This window comes from Cavia porcellus, unplaced genomic scaffold (assembly GCF_034190915.1).
Source record: "Cavia porcellus strain 051 isolate PalLab524CR breed Dunkin Hartley unplaced genomic scaffold, mCavPor4.1 scaffold_9, whole genome shotgun sequence".
NCBI lineage: Eukaryota > Metazoa > Chordata > Mammalia > Rodentia > Caviidae > Cavia > Cavia porcellus.
In genome coordinates, this window is record NW_026947492.1 from 74791178 (window position 1) to 74808668 (window position 17491).

The 17491-nt window shown below is 35.3% G+C and overlaps 1 protein-coding gene and 1 pseudogene across 1 annotated transcript; both read right to left on the bottom strand.

Annotated features, from left to right (window-relative positions):
* Positions 1–1402: 1402 nt before the first annotated feature.
* On the bottom strand, positions 1403–3947 carry LOC134477510 (olfactory receptor 4S2-like; annotated as a pseudogene).
* An 8407-nt stretch (positions 3948–12354) lies between these two features.
* LOC134477583 (olfactory receptor 4P4-like) lies at positions 12355–13284 on the bottom strand. The gene has a single exon (XM_063255685.1). It carries the CDS (start codon positions 13282–13284, stop codon positions 12355–12357), a length of 930 nt encoding a protein of 309 aa, XP_063111755.1.
* Positions 13285–17491: the final 4207 nt, after the last annotated feature.

A 17491-nucleotide genomic window follows, 5' to 3' on the forward strand; every position in this document is an offset into this window, starting at 1 on the left:
GCTTCTTCCAGGAGGCCCCAATTTCTTTCTTTGTTGGTTTCAATTCTTCTAAAGCACGCTGGCTAGATGACCCGTCTCACTGCAGTGTGCTAGCGAGTTGCAAACAGGGGCAGCATATGCTGGACGCTCCCCTCCAGGTCAGTCAAACTGCTGAGGCCTTCACTGTGTTAGTGTGTGTCACCGCTGTAGGGAATTGATTTCAGATATCCTATTTGGTCTCAGCGAGGTTGTGTGACCCAGGCCAAGCTCACTCCACCAGTCCCGTTTGGGAATGGAGCAACTGATTGAAGTCATTACTGCCTCTTGCTCCTGCCAGTCCTTCCCAGTCCCAGAATGTCATCTGTTGGAGCCCCCTTATCTGTGGAATGGTTTTCTTCTTGTGACTCATCACAGGTCAATGCAGGTTTCCTATCATCTCAGTTTTCCATTTGTTTCACCAACTCCCGTCCTCAGTGCAAGTGGGTTTCCAGTGAGTCAAAGTGGCAGAATTTCCTACGGTTCGGTAAGTCGCTGCCTGTTGAATTCAGGTGCTGCAGCAGGAGCACTGAACCTTTAGCTGTTCCAGTAGTAGCACTGAGACTGTATGTTTGATTGGTTCTTCTCACCTTAGTTTCTTCTTGGGATGAGAGAATTCATCTCCCTCTGTTCGGGACTCCCCATGCTGTATTATGTTGAATTCGAAGTTGACTATCTCGGGGAGCCTCTGTAGTCTGCTGTTATCGATCAGCCAACATTACAGTTTATTTTTTTGTTGTTGTTTTTTTGCTTTTTGAGACAGGGTCTCACTATGCAGTTCAGGCTGGCCTTGAGCTCACTTTGTAGCCCAGGCTGGTCTTGCAATTGCAGTGATCCTCCTGCCTCAGCCTCCCAAGTGCAGGGATTACAGGCATGAGCCACCACGCCCAGCTCAAAGATACAGCTTGAAAGGAGCATTTTACACATTGATCCATCCCATATTCTTCATGTTGGTGTAAAGACAATGAATACCATCTTTCAAACAGGATCATAGGTAAAGCTTCATCTTTTCAGTTTTAAGTTACATTCTTTCCTCATCTTGGTTCACAATCCAAATTTCTACACCAGTTTTTTCTATGTTTGGAGTCCTTTATAAGAATACTTTGGCTTGGTTTTGCTTTTCAGATATTGTATTGTTCATCTCATATACAAATGTTAAATGCCCAGTGTGTCCCAATCATAGTTCAAACCCCTAGAAACAGCCTTCAGTACTCCTGAGAACGTTAGCATTTTTAAAGAACATGGTGCGTTGGTAAAAGGAAGAGGAAAAAATAATGATGCTGAGAATAAGCATGCTTGAGATTCTTATAATGATGATTTCTCTATTGAGTGCATTTCAGAAAAGCATCTGATCATAAAATAAGTACAATAATTATGATAATAATGATCATACTTCACTTCTGTAGAATACATCATTGTCTCTTGTGTTTGCTTGCAAATGTTGTGAGGTGTTGCTGCTTCCTCTCTGCACAGAAGAATTAACAAAACTGAAAAATTTTCCACATCTTCCAGTGTTAATTATTACTTTCAGCTCTTTGTCATTGACCTCCCAGAACATCTTTCTGTTCCACAATTTCCTCATCTTTATTCTTCACTTCTGCATTTCTCAGTGTATAAGTTAGAGATTTAACATGAGAGTAATGATGGCATAGTTAACGACCACTATCTTATACTCAGCAAAGTTCGTGTCAGGTCTCATGTACATAAAAGTACAGGGACTGGGGCTGGGATTTAGCTCAGCGGCGTAAGCACCTGCCTTGCAAGCAGGCAATCGTGAGTTTGATCCCTGGTACCGATAAAAACAAAAAAGAGAAAAAAAAAAAAAGTACCGGGACCAAAAAAAAAAATGATGACCACTGCAATGTGGGAGCCATAGTTGGAGTGGGCTTATGGTCTACTTTCCACTGACTGCTTCTGCAGAGACAAAAGGATGATGACATAGGAGATGAGCAAGATGGTGAAACTCCCCAAAGCAGTGGAACCACTGTTGGCTGTCACCATAACACTGACAACATAAGTATTTATGCAAGTGATCTTCATCAGAGGGTGAGCATCGCAAACGTAGTGATTGATCTCACCAGGGCCACCAAAGGGGAGTTGAACTAGGAGAGTCATTTGGATAACAGAGTGCAAAACTCCACCCACCCAGCAGCATTTTACTGCATTGCTCCTGGTCCATGAGACAATAATATTATCTGGAGGACAAATAGAAAAAAATATTATCATTTATTTCTAATTCAGGAGCAAGTAAATATTTGCAGTAGTTGGCTTTGGGAAAATGGCTGCTTACTATTCTTGGACATGCACACTTAAAATCTTACCACCTATGTCTTTTGGCCCTGTTATGTCAATCTATTTTTTCACTTCAGATAAGGAAGAAAAGTAAAGAGTGCTAAAGAAAATTCATGGAGTCTCATGTTTTATAAAATATCTCTCCTTTATCATTTTTAAAGGAATATTCATCTGTCTCTAAGGTTATTTTGTGTTATGTATAAGGTCCACTGATTAATTTTGAAACAATTTCCATGCATAGACATATGGTGTTGCTTATATACTCAGGAATACCTGCTTTATTTTTGGTGCAGAAGCAGAAAGACATGTCACATTTTCCCTTCCAAGTGCTGCCATTGCCGGCCACCACATTCACTCATGGGTCCTCAAGTAGTAGATGTTAACGAATCTCTCTAGGTTCTCTTACTTAGGAAATCTGGATCTTATGCAAATGAATGTGCAGCTCCTCACCTGGTCACATTGCTATAAAGATGTGGCTCAGTGTAGTAGAAAATGGACCAAATTTACATAAACCTGATTCTGAAATCATGACGCTATATTTTAAGTAAATCATTTAACTTTCTGTAGTTCCTGTCATTTGCGAAAGATGGAGGTTCAATTTCACTATCATCTTGTCTTATGAATAGTTATCTCTACCTTGAAAATTAATCACCTTTATAAGTATAGAATGGACGAAACCCTGATATGGAAGCAGAAATTAGTAAAGACATGGCAAATTTTTCACCAATGCAGATGAAGCTACCTTTATTTGATTTAAATGAAAGGAAGTAAAATTGGGAAATTTCCCCATCTACAAATTCAGATTATGATTCCTCAAATATTAATTTCACTTGATAGTTCAATATTTGTTTTTTAACTGAAACAAAGAAAAATGAAATAAAAAAAACCTCCCCTTTGATGTTAATGTACAAATGCTTTGCAAAAGTCTGAAAACTCTGAAGATAAAAGTTCATTTTATGAATTCTGGATTATTCATTATGAGCTCAGGAACTTGTGTTTGCTGGTAAACTGTACCTCCATTCCTAAACCCAGTGTTATTCTGATATCAGAAAAAGACAAGGATACTGCAAAAGGAAATTTCAGACCAACATTCTGGCTGAGCATAGCTTTGTAAATCCTCAACAGAATTAGTAATAGATGATGTAGTATAGGTAAGTGTATTTTATCTTATAGGTATAAGCATAGTTCAACATTTACAAGTCTATAAATGTGATGTGCTATATTCAAGGAGTAAAGGGAAGTACATATTTTCCTCTCAACAGACATAAAATGCAAAATTCAATATTTATGCATGATAAAACTATAAAAAATTAGGGACAAAAAGAATGTGCATTTACACAACAAGGACCACATACAACAATCCATCTGCTAATATTGCATCCAAAGGTGAGAAATTGAAAGTTTAGAAGCTTCTTTGTAAGACTGAGAATGAGAAAAGGATGCTCACTCTGGTCACTTCTTTTCAAAAGAGTTCTACAACCTGAATTTACAGGTGTGGCATTAAGTCTCAGTCAACAGAGTCTTGCCTGTCTAAAGGTTATACCGTGGTGGTTCTGATGCAAGTGTGTGGGGACAGACCTCCTGGACATTGTGACCTTGATGGCTTTTGGCCATGAGAATAGCCTTAATCCTATGGCCATGCTGGTATTATAGCTGGCAAAGATCACAGATCCACAAGACAGGTTGGTAGCCTGTAATCTCAGGTAATGGTTTGTTATCAGAAAACAAGGCCTGTGAGAAAGTTCCTTGATTCTGGGTCCATGAGCATGGGCTAAATCTCATGTTTGCTGATACTGTCATGTTACGTGAGGAGGGGGCTTTACCTGATGCTTGGGTGAGATTGCAAGGGCTTCCTTGGTCCTGGATGGGCCTGCATCCTTCATATATAGGAACAGCCTAATGACTTGGAATGGAGGGTGATCCTACTGCTAAGAATGTCTGAAGTCTGACTTTCTGGTGGTTTCTTTGGCCTCTGGGGTTATCTTAATGCAGAGAGAGATCAGGAGCATGGTTTTATTAGCTGGATGAGAAAAGGTATCAAATGCTCTGTTTGCAGAAGCCAGGCTGGATCCTAGAATCACAGAGGCTTGTAAAGTCCTAGAAAGGCCTGGAGGCTTAGTCTGCAGTCATAAGCATTTCCTAGGTGCTGAGTTTTCTTGATGCACACCTCTAGTTGGGATTCCAGCAAAAGTTTGTTGTCTATTTTTCTCTGTTTAACACATGTGCTGGGATACTTGTCCATATTGCCTAGGATTACGGGAAAGTGATGAAGGTATTGCAAAACTGCCTTTCCTATACTTTTAAATTTTATTTTTTTCATTTCCGTAGTCTCCATAGCTCCAAAATAAAAGGAAAAATAATAGATGTGTAAAGAACTTTTAGCAGTAAAACATACACAGAACAGCTCCAGCCCTGAAGATAATCCCTACACCAGTTCTGTATTTTCCCTAGATCTCTTGTTGACACCAGGACAGCAAGAACTCATTCAGTGGCAGTGTGTTTGTAAAGAAAACGTGGTCATTCTGTGGGGGAAAGACAACCTTCAGTAGGAGCAAGATGATGGGAAGTGGGAATCAAGACATCGAGCTGAGATTGAAGTACAGTTTTTTGTTGACCAGGGTTTGAACTCATGACCTTGTGCTTGCCAGGCAGGAGCTTATAGCACTGAGATTAATCTCTGGCCCTAAGTTACAGTTTTATAATCTTGGAGGGAAACTGATAATCAGGATAGTAGCACCTCTCTAATACAGAATATAAATAAATTATAGAGTGTGCAAACACCTGAGTTTCATTTTTTCACTAAGAGGTACACTTGTACCCATGTTAAATTTTTGGCCCATTGGTTATCATTTGTTTTATTATTTACACATTATTATTCAGGTTACACAGCAGTGCTCTAGACCTGTGAGAAGAGTACGTAAATGTCCTTTGAATTTGTCTTAGAAAATATTTTAAATTTTAAACTAAATCATGTGTGCTGTTAATGTCCTGAGTCCAATTAAATAGGAAATATTTGTTTTGTTTCTTCTTTTTTGGTGTGTGATATTGGGGATCAAACTCACGACTTCACGCTTGCAGGCAGGCACTTATGCCCCTGAGCTAATTCCCTGACCCCACTATTTTGCTTTTTAATAAACTGTGAAATAGGGGCTGGGGATTTAGCTCAGCGGCATAAGCGCCTGCCTTGTAAGCAGGCAGTCGTGAGTTCTATCCCTGGTACCTATAAAAACGAAAAAGAAAAAAAAAACCTGTGAAATACATATTGTCCTATCATCTAACATTATTGATCATTTTCTGCACATTAATTTTCAACTTTGATATTGACAAATGTGATGCTTTATAAAAATTAAATTTAAACTTGCCAGTATTTGTTGATCAACTGGTGACAGTCAATGATGTTAAATTTGTGAAATACTTTCTAAAGTCTACCTAAATTTATCTTCTTGTAATATTTCTTCACTTTCTATTTCTCAGTGCAGACTTTATTGTTTTTACAGTTATATAGTGACATAAACAAACAAAATAAAAAGGTAACTTACAAAGGTATCTAAATTGGCAACAAGTGAGTTAGGTATTAGGATAAGGAATATTTAGCAAAAGAAAACTATTATAAAAACAGTGGTGATTTTCACAAAAAAAAAAAAAATAAAAGCAGACATGAATTGGAAACTGCATCAAGTTCTAACAGCCAAGATTGCAGTTTTTCCTTTTTATGATATGCATGTGGTGAAGAGGTTGCACGCAGTACCACAATGATAAAAGGCTGTGGCAGTCATAATGAAGACCGAAATACCTCCAGAGAGGTACTGACCTGCACTTCACATGACCCTAGAAAACACAGGGGTAGTCAAAGATTTCATGAACAAAAACCAAGCTGCAAACTACATGCCAAGTGTTTCATTAAATCAACAATTGGGATCTCATCATATGAAAAAAAAATTTCACATTGAAACAAATCACCAATAAAGTAAAAAAAAAAAACAACAAAATGTGAATTGAGAAAATATTTTGCCATTTGTCCCTGAGACAAAGGACTTCTGTCTAGAATGTACCAACAATTTTTTAAAAATCAAAATTTAAAGACCCAATTAAAAATGAGCTGAGATTAATACACTCTTCTCAGATGAAGAAATAAAAATGATGAATAAATAAATGAAAAAATGTTCAACATCACTGGTCATTTGAGAAATGCAAATTCAAACAACACTGAGATATCATCTTACTCCAGAAAGAATGACCAACATCAAGAAATCAACCAGTGACAACTACTGGCAGGGGTTTGGGCAGTGCAGAGTTATACAACTACTGTGGAAATCAGTGGAGGGATTTCTCAGAAAACTAGGATGAGAGGTTCCATTTGACTCAACTATAACCTTCTAAGTATTTTCCCAGAAGAATTGAAAACATCATACCATCCATGTTTATAGCTGCACAATTCATAATAATCAGATCATGGATATACCCCCAAAGCTCATCAACTGAGGAATGGTCCAAAAGAGACATGGTATTTTTATACAGTGGAATGTTATTCAGCCATAAAGAATGGTAAATTCAAGGCTTTTGTAGGTAAATGGATGCAACTAGAAATCATACTCACAAGTGAAATAAATCAGACTTGCATGTGTACACACCATATTGTCTTACTACTGTAAGAAACTGAAGAAATAAATAAAATCCAAAAAAATCCAATAGATATGGTAAAATGCAAAGAAGCTGCTCAAAGGGAAATTATATTGTTTGATCAATTTTGCATCCCTGTATCTGGTAACCTGAGAAAGAATATACAATATAACAACCATTGTTAAATTCCTATTATCTTGGTTTAAAATCCTATATCACTATTGTTTTTGTTGTTCTTACTGTTGTCATTTTGTTTGTTGTGTTTTTTGTCTGTTTGCTTCTTGATTTTCCTGTTTTTTCTCTTTAAAATAAAATTTAAATTTAAAAAAAAAACCAGAAAATAAAACAGATTCTGCTGACTTAGTAAACAGAATGTGTTGCATGAGGGGCATAATAAAGGTCCATGGAAGACAAGCAGCTGAAGAAACCATATTTAGTTAGTATAAAAGAGCATGGCATGGCATAGAAACGAATAGAAGGTGGCCATGCTACACTTTACTATAAAAACGAAAAGAAAGAACAGATAGAAACATATTTGTTTGTACCAGTCAGAAGAAATTCCTAGAAGATAATTTGATTGCCAAAGCAGATTACTGTATCCTGCAAGGTTATCATTTAAAATAGAAGCAGAAATATACTGTAAAATCAAAAGGTCTTTCAAGATAAAGAAACACTAAAGAAATCCATGACCAACAAGAGAAGATGATCCTAAACAGTGATTTTGAAATAACATCAAGGAAGGCAAGAGAAGGAATAAGTTTCACTAGAAGATTAACTTAGAAAGAGAGGAGACAGACAGAGAGAGAGATAGAGAGCTAGAGATACAGGAGAGGAGGTGAGAGAGATTAATGAATCAAAGTGCAGAAAAATACCAGGAACTAACTCAGACATTTCAATAACCTCTAATGTAAAGAAAGTTAAGTCTCTAAATACAGACCGGTAAATAGGATAAAAAAGTAAGACCAATTTACATGTTGCCTCAAAAGATACATTTCACCTACAAAGATGAAAAGTCAAAGGACAGAAAAGGAGCTAATGAAGCTGAGCTTAAGAGTAATCAGAAGTATACTTATGTCTGTTAAAATCATCTTCAGACCAACACTATTTAAAAGAAAAAATATCATTACATATTGGTAAAGGGAAGAATACAGCAAGAAGCAATAACAGCTGGAAATATATATGCACTGAATTTTTGTGCATCAAATTTCCTTAAAAGTTTCTGTCTGTAATCAAAAGACACAAAGGTATAAATATAATCATATTGGGATCTTAAGTGCACCACTCTAATAATTGTCAACTAGTTAAACTGGTCAACTAGTTAAAAGAAAAACAAGGAAACATGTGAAATTAGACTATAGATCAAATGGGCTCAGCTATCTGTAGAGATTTTTTTTGAAAAACAGCAAAACACATTTTTTGTTACCCTATGGAATTTTTCTCCCCAAATAGATCACATGTTAGGCCATAAATAAGTCACAGTAAATGCAAAACAAGTAAAATTTTCTGATGCACCCTAACATTATCACAATAAAATAACATTAAAAATTGATAGAAGAAACCACAGGAAGTCGTAATTTAAAAATACACTTTTTTATACCAGGAATTGAACACATGGCTTTGAGTGTCAGTCAGGCACTGTGACACTGAGCTATAGCCCCAGCTATATAACAGCTTTTGAAGAATGAATGGGTCACAAAATAAATCAGGGAAAAATAAAAATTCCTGGAATCAAATGAAAGAAGCAAAACATATCAATATCTGTGAGACATATTGAAAGCATTTCTTTTTTTTATTTATTTAAGGAGAAAAGAAAAAAAAACAGTGAAGGGGTACAAGTTATACAGATTTACAGAGGAAAAAATGCGCAGTAGGAAATCACTAGTTAATGGATTACATATTGCCATCTTAGAAATAATTGTTCAAGTCACAAAATTAAATCTTGTAGAGTGGACATTCCAACAATGATACTGCAAACAGTTCTGTTCAATGATCCAATAAAACTCTGTGATATCATTTTCTATCTTATACACTTAAATATACATGCAGTTATATAGTTTAGAGCACTTTCTTTTCCTCTCTTTTGTACAATGACTATTACACATTTTGGGTTTCATTGCTCCCACGGTTCTTATTGCTTTTTTGAAAGAGAGTAAAACCAAATGTGACATAACAGAACAGAATCGGTCAAGTCAAAAGGGTGGACATAATAGATAATATAAAAACATAATACAAGGTGATCAACAATGGTTACCATAATGCCTCCCGCTATCTCTAATAGAATTGCCTATATCATTAGTTGTAATACAATTGAACAAAACAGTAAAGAACAAAACCGACAAAACCAAAACATTGGAGACATTGTAGGTCTTCAAAAGTAGGTAAAAGTCGAGAATGGGCGTTATAATGAATCTCATTATCTTCTCAGCTGATGCCTAAACTTTCGAACCTGATACTATCCAGCAAAAGAGAATAGAGGAACCTCAGTCAAAAACAAGATGATGAGAGTAATACAGGGCTTCAAATCGAGATAATAGAAAGTCAAATTGGGTTACTATATTATATCCTGCTATTTTTTCCCTTTAATTCATAGCTATGTGTCTACATTAGAAGATCAGAAAACTCCCAAATAAATAACTTAGTGATTCATCTGAAGGTCCTAACAGAAAGAGTCTAAGTGAATCTTACTGGGTATTTAGAGATATAGGTATGGTTAGAGAAAAAGTTGAAGAATGTGAAAACGATAATACATGCAGAAGGTATAGCTTTGGCTTCAATCTGTCCTTGAGTTCTTATTTTTGAGTTCCAAACCACTTCTGATAGTTATGGGATTAAAGAATGGTTTCATGTGAAATGAGTGGATGTCCATTCAATTAAGACATTTCTTTTAAAATTGATTAATGTTTAATATCTAAATTACCAATAAATTTCTGTGTAATTTGATAGAATTTTTTAAACTACCTATTTACAATTTAATAAGTATTCTTATATGTATTGCTCATACTCATATACAGAACATGACATTGGATCAAGTTCTCTTCCATATTTAATTGATGGAGATTTTTTGCAAATATTAGACATAATGAGTAGCCCAGAAAGTCAATTCTGGACATGACAACAAGCAAAAACAATTAGTCTTTGATCAATAGATTGTGTTAATGGTCTAATTATATAAAATCACTGTAATTATTTCAGTACAATTTTGGGCAATTAGAGTAGCATAACATAACAAAAGGTTTTAGTTTTTCTTTGTTTTGCTGCCTAGCATTCGTTCTGACTGGATGGACATTTCCCTGACCCATGCTGGAAATTCACAAAACCTCCTGGTCAGAAGAACATGGACACACTCCTCATGCACAGGAGTATTTGTACGTACTATGTGCCTATGCTTAAAAACCATCCAAAAGTTCCAAAGAAAAACTTGAGTCAAATAAAGGTTTGAAAAAACACATAACTAGTTAATACAGATTTTCTTTTTGAATGGACAGTGTTTCCCCTGAGAGTCTAAGTTTTGCACAGATTCAAGAGAAAGAAGTGATTAATAAGCACAGAATGGGGAACATAGAGAGATCTTAAATCAGAAGCAGAAGCAAGAGGTGCAAAAAATGGAGGATCAAGAGGAGGGCAAGGAAGAAGAGAAAGAAGTGGGAGAAAAGATGAGGCAGGTGATGACACCGATACTTCAAAATTTCTGAGCATTCAAACATGATAAAGGAGATTTAGCACTGAAGACAAACTCAGCAACAACTAAATTTTTGCTTGGTATAGACCTTGCCTTGAACCAAGAAAACCTCAATCAAGGAAATTCTGAAGTTAATTCATTCAGCCATGCTGCTGAGAAGACATAAGTACCTGAGTAAAGGCAAACACCAGGCAATGGGAACATAGGCTCAGATCACAGATCAGGTCAAATTATTTTATGAGATGCGAGAAACTACAGCTGAAATAGTAGTGCTCCTCACATGCAAAAAATCAGTGAATAAACAGATCAGATAGAGGACTGACAGGAAACTGGACTTTATTTTCTTGCTAAAAGGCATGTGGAGAAGTTTGTTCACTTTTTTCTCTTTCAGTTATTGCTTGTTATTAGGGCACAATTGTTATTTACATATGAAAATATTCTAAAGATTTAAGAACAGCACACATCAAACAGAAAAGAAAACAGTATCTTTCAGTGTAACTCACTGTTTATTTCTCTCAAATTTGAGCTATTACTAAAAAAGTAAGATATAAACAAAAATAAAAATAGAGCACATAAAATTATGGTCCATTAAAATTGTAAAAATTATAGTTTATGAGCAGAGACACACATGTTACATGGTACCTCTGAGAGGTGGTAAATGCACAGAAGAATAGCAGTAAAGAAGACTAAAGAATTCAAAATACTTTTGGTTTCTTCTTGAAGAATATAGCACCCAGTGTGCAAGGATCTGTGGAGCTCAGACTCTGAGCATAGCAACAGGGACATCCCAAGGAAAGGAGAGAACAAGACCAAAGCCCTAGAGATGAGAGAGATTTTACTATAAAGCCACACAAAAAGAGCTGCAGGAAAAGAAGAAATAATAGGAACATGAAATTATCTTTTCTGACCTCTCCCATTAAAACTTACATGTGCCAGGCTAGCCAAAATTGTTACCACTCAAGTGCAATCCCATCATCTTGGGAGGCTGAAGCAGGGAGATCCAAGTTAGAACCTAGTCCCAGCAAAGTAGTTCAGTGAGACCTTACCTCAAAAGATAAATAACCAATTGAAAACTTACACATAGGCTAGGGGTGAAACCCAGTACAAAACCCTCAGTTCAATGGCCAGTACTGAAAATGATAATAATAATAACAATAACAATAATAATAATAATAATAATACAGACACTGGGTAATAGCTCAGTTTAATTTGCATTATCACCAAAAAATTCACATATGTAATCTAATCTTCCATATTTAGGAAATGTAGTATTACCTCATTTTATAGATGTTATAGAAATAGAGACATATAATTAATGAAAACTGTCAAAATCATATATAAAAACTGACAGAATTAGTATGATATCCAGTTATTCATGACACCAAATCTAATTATGTAATGACATACTTCTAATATGATGAGTTCTGAAATGAACATATCAGACCTGAACAGATTCAAAAGATTAACAGTGAAAACACTGGGTCTTATCTCAAAGAAAATAGGATTTCATGTGATTTCTTTTATTGGAGAAAAAGAGACATATAAAATAAAGAGTGCTTTCAAAGTCCACTTTTTGTATTCTTTAAACTGGTCCATATATATATGGAAATATCTGAGCTACTTAAAAGTACAGATTACAACTTCACTAGCAGTCACGTGAGAGGTCAGTTATGCTAACGTCCTGGAGAAAGCTTAGATTGTTCCCATGATCTCTCGCAGGAGTAAAAGCATAATGAATGTTCCCTTATTTACCTTAATCTGCAGTGTAACATTTGAGACCACACTTTGCGCATGGAAATCTTCATCTCCATATTTCTTAGTGTATAGATGAGAGGATTCAGCATGGGTGCAATCACAGTGTAAAACACAGAGATGTCCTTGTCCATATTCTGGTCCCCTGCAGGTAGTGCATAGATATAAATACAAGGCACAAAAAATAAAACTACAACCGTTACATGAGAGCTACAGGTGGAAAGAGCTTTGCGACACCCTGCAGATGACTTTGTCCTAAGATGATACAAAATGAGTATATAAGAAGCCACCAGCACAAGAAAAATGACAACCACCACCATCCCCGAATTAGCAGTCAGTAAGATATTAACAACACGAACGTCTTTGCAAGCAAGTTTCAAAAGAGGCTTCACATCGCATATGTAGTGATCTATCTGGTTAGGACCACAGAAGGGCAGACTGAGAACCATGAGAAGTAGGGTGATCGAGTGGCAAAACCCATGTCCCCAGGCCGTGCCAATCAGTATGCTGCAACTCTTCCGGTTCATGATGACTGTATAGTGCAGTGGTTTGACGATGGCAACATAGCGGTCAAGAGCCATGCACACCAAGATGAATATTTCCACACCTGCCAATAGGTGGGCGGCGAAGAGCTGGGTCATACACTCGTGGTAGGAGATGCTTTTTCTTGCAGCAGCCAAGTCCCTGATGAGCCTGGGAACCACACTGGAGGTATAGCAGAGGTCCATGAGGGAAAGGTGGCACAGAAAGTAGTACATAGGTTGCTCCATTAGGTGGCTGCAGGTGATCGTGAGTAAAATGGTGACATTTCCCATAAGGACGGCCAGGTAACAAAGCAAGAACAGGAAAAAGGACAGTTGCTCTAGTTTCTGATTTCTCCACAGTCCCAGAAAAATAAATTCTGTGACATTCTTCTGATTTTCCATGATGGCAGTGTGAATCCACAATAAACAGTAAACCCATTCAGCTGGAATAATGTCAAACAAAATATATTTTCAATAATGTAAATTGTATATGTTTTGGAGATATTTACACATCAAAAAGTTAGTTGAAATCATAGCAGACTTGTTTCAAGGTTGATCTATAAAGCTCTTTTAATTTAAAATATCATTTTATTTTTAATATTTAATAAGAGGATACATGGAATTTAATAAATATTTGCATACATTTAAGTCTTACAAAAACCCAGTAGGTACTGTTCTGCAATTCATTTTTCTTTTTTTTTAGTTGTTCTTTTATACAAAGAAAATAAACAAAACATCAAAAGGGTACAAGTAATATAGAATTTCAAAAAAAGTAAGAAATCACTAGTAAATAGATTACATATTGTCATCTTAGAAATAGTTAATCAAGTTACAAAATTAAGCATACAAAGTGGACATTCAAACAGTGAGACTGCAAACAGTTGTGTTCAATGATCCAACAAAAACTTAGTAATATGGTCATATATCTTACACACCTAAACACACTTGTGTCCTTTAAAGCACTTTCTTTTTCTTTCTTTTTTGCAATAACATTTACACATTTTGGGTTTTATTATTCCCACAGTTCTTATTACTTTTTTCTGACATTCATTTTTCATAAAAACAAAAATAGACAGTAGGAGACCTCTGTCAATTACATTTATCAAGATACTAAACAAAAGACCCAATGTAAAAACCTATGTCTGGTGACAAGTTTTCACATCCTAAGCATGAAGCTACATCATCTAGTAACAAACTGTAACTCCAGATGCTTTCTATTCCTATACAAAGCTATTCTCTTTCATTATCATCATTTACTAACTGTGAAATATTAAAGAAGTCCCTGTCCTCCCTTATTTTACTTGTAATTTACCTATAATATCCTAATCTTTCGATTAATGTTTCAAAAATAAATGAAGTTAATATTCTTAGATTTAAAAATTCAAGGCTTTTAATCACTGTAGTAACTAGCTGAACTGGTTGAAATCCTTTTCTGTGCTTCTCCATAGAATGTTTAGTCCAGGGGCTGGGGATTTAGCTCAGCGGCATAAGCGCCTGCCTTGCAAGCAGGCAGTCGTGAGTTCGATCCCTGGTACCGATAAAAAGGAAAAAGACAAAAAAAAAAAAAATTAAAAAAAGAATGTTTAGTCCAAGTTCAAGGTATGGAAAAGCGGGTATGGAAATAAGGAGCCAGAGAAAACAACTTTGGGGATCTAGACAGAGAAAATTATTCATTATAAAACTTATTTTTATATGAAAACCTTCACTATTTCCCTAAAGTTGTAAGTACATTTATTGAAGTTTACTACAGATCTGCTAGGCACACTGTAGAGAGCAAATTACTTCCTGATTACACAGAACCTGCTGATTTAATCTCACATCTAAAAGAGTTCATGTGGTCAGATGCTGCCCATCTGGGAGCTCAGAGTGAACAAGCTGAAATCATTACCTTTATCAGTACCTAAATGTCCTCTTTAGCAAAGCCAGGCCAAAAGAAGAAAAAATAATTTTAAACAATCTGTGCTCTTTCAATGCAGCCATAAGGGAAGAATATATTGTTATGTGTAGATGCCTCATCTAAGGAGCAGAGACAAGTACTCTTCTCAGATTGTCCGCTGATCTCTTTGTTTAGAGCACTGATCAACTGGTTGCCTCTGCGAGCTTCCTTTTACAATTGCTTTCTGGAAACTATGGTACCCAAATCTATTTCCTTATGCCAGAAGCAAAATAAATTCATATAAAATGATTTACGACATAAAGGACTTTTAAGGGTCCCATAGCAGCCCAAGAAATTATTTAGAAAGGAGCAAATTCTTATAAGAGGAAATAGATGCCACCAGTTTCATTTGGCAAGATTTGCAATGGCTATAAGTTTTGTGTTATGGGAATCACAAAGAGATGGCTCGATGAATGTACTGAACACACATTAAGTACAGAAATTAAAAACCCCTAGGAGTTATTTAAAAAGTGGCATTGGAACATTTGCTTTGTGATCAGATTGTTTGGATGAATATGTATGCTAAATGACATAAAATAATATACAAAAATTGTGTCATTAAAATTAGAAAACAAAACTCAAGTAAAACTAGAGAACTGAAATTGCAGAAGTACAAATCTCCAGCAAAATATTTCCAGCGATATTGGTGAAAAACTCAGGATCTCTTAACTTTTAAATCTAGGACTTCATACACACAATGATGAACTATAAATTGAAGAAATGCAAACCTGTGAGAGCATCAATGTTACAAAATAGTTTCTATGCTATCTTCACTAAGAAAAACTGCAAAGTTAGCTTGTGTCAAAATATTCAGAAGTTCCAATCCATCCTCAATCCCATACGTTCTTGTAATACAGAAAATTCTCAATCTATAACTGCTCTCTGATGCCCATACAAACACACACACACAAACACACACACACATACACACAAACACACTCATAGATACACACTAGCTACACATATTTATGAATACAGTTTAAGAGTAAAACATGTATGATTCATTTTGTTATTTACCTTTTACTCAAAATAAATTGTCTGTAAATCTGTCCTTTATTGTTTAAATCACTTCAGGAAGATATGTAGGGAAATTTGGCAAAGATATGAAACTTCTGTGTCAGATAAAAAAAGCAAATAAAAACATTAAAGTACAGTTCATCAAAAGTAGATTATGGCTAAAGCCATGAGACTGTATGAGGAATGTAAAAGTCATCAAGAAAGATTTTATAAGATTTTTTTTTGTTTTTTTATCTACTTATGTCTTTATAAAAATATATGAGGTGGAAGGATACATACTTAATTATGTGATGTATTTGGAGTAAAATGCTTACATGCCTTTATTAATAATATATTCCAGGAATAGCATTAAAGGCCTTTTATTTTGTGGCTCATTTTACTTTTATTATGACTGAGTCTATGTTATTGTATTATTGCCTCTGTTTTGCAAATAAGAGTACTATAGCCCAAGACTACACAAATAGTAAGAGGAAGGTCTGTACCTAAACCATGGTAGTATATTCCAAAACTGTAACTTTATTACTATTTTGACTTGTCTTGCAAATACAAAACAAGTTTTAATTCTTTTGTTATTGAATTAATTTATCCTAAACACCATTCGGATTTTCCTGAGTGATTCCTTAAGAATCATCCCAAGCAAATATACTCCAAAAGCAGAATTTAAAATTAAAATGCAGTGATGTCAGTTTTTCATTAAATATTTGTTCCCAAAATCAAAATTGTATCCCTATGTAAGAAAATATTTACAGAAGTGCTAATCATAATTCTTCTGCTAGATTATTTTACCTTTCTTTGAAATGCCCAAGAGTTCCTTCAGGTGGTTCCACTCACTTTTCTTGGTTGTAATGCGAAACAGCCAATATGTAGAAAGTATCTGTATCATCATGAATCTTGAATCCAAGAATACATTTGAGAGCTGCATTCATGGGAACATTTTGAATTAAAAGATACAAAAGGCCTTAAGGGAAATAGTACCATGGGTGAATTTTTTGGCAGGAAGTTCATGTACAGTGATAATGGGAAAAGTACTGTCAACACTATTAAAGTGGTCATGCTGATAGTTTTAAACTTCCTTTTAAGTTTTTGGGTTATGACACAAGTGATTCAAGATTACAGTAATATTATAGTGTGGATGATTTTTTTCATATCTCTCTAGTCAAACAGAAGTTTCCTTAAGTATTGAATTTGCTGAAGTTTATATAACATATGCTTCCTAAGGAATGCATTACTAAAAATCCAATTTTTTTAATATGACAAAAGAATCATAAGATCCAGGTGTGCTGGCACATGCCAGAAATTCCAGTGTTCAGGAGGCTAAGGCAGGAGGATCACTGTGAGTTCAAAGCCAGCTTGTGATACACTGTGAGTTAAACACTGGTCTGAACTACATGGTGAGACTGTCTGAAAAACAAAAAACAAATAAACAAATAAATAAGAATGTATCAGAAGAAGCTCATGGCTGCTATTCTTACAAACACTATCATCAGAGTCATTATTATTGTCAGAATGCTTCAAGAGTTATTCAAAATTTATTTATTTATTTATTTATTTATTTATTTTTGATACCTGGTATCAATCTTATGACCTTATACTTGCCAGGTAGGCACTTATGCTACTGAACTGAATCACCAGCCAGAGTTCCTCAGTATTTAATTC

Bases quoted from the DNA above. Each gene is read 5' to 3' on its own strand.
- LOC134477583 (XM_063255685.1), bottom strand. From the start codon at position 13,284: ATGGAAAATCAGAAGAATGTCACAGAATTTATTTTTCTGGGACTGTGG.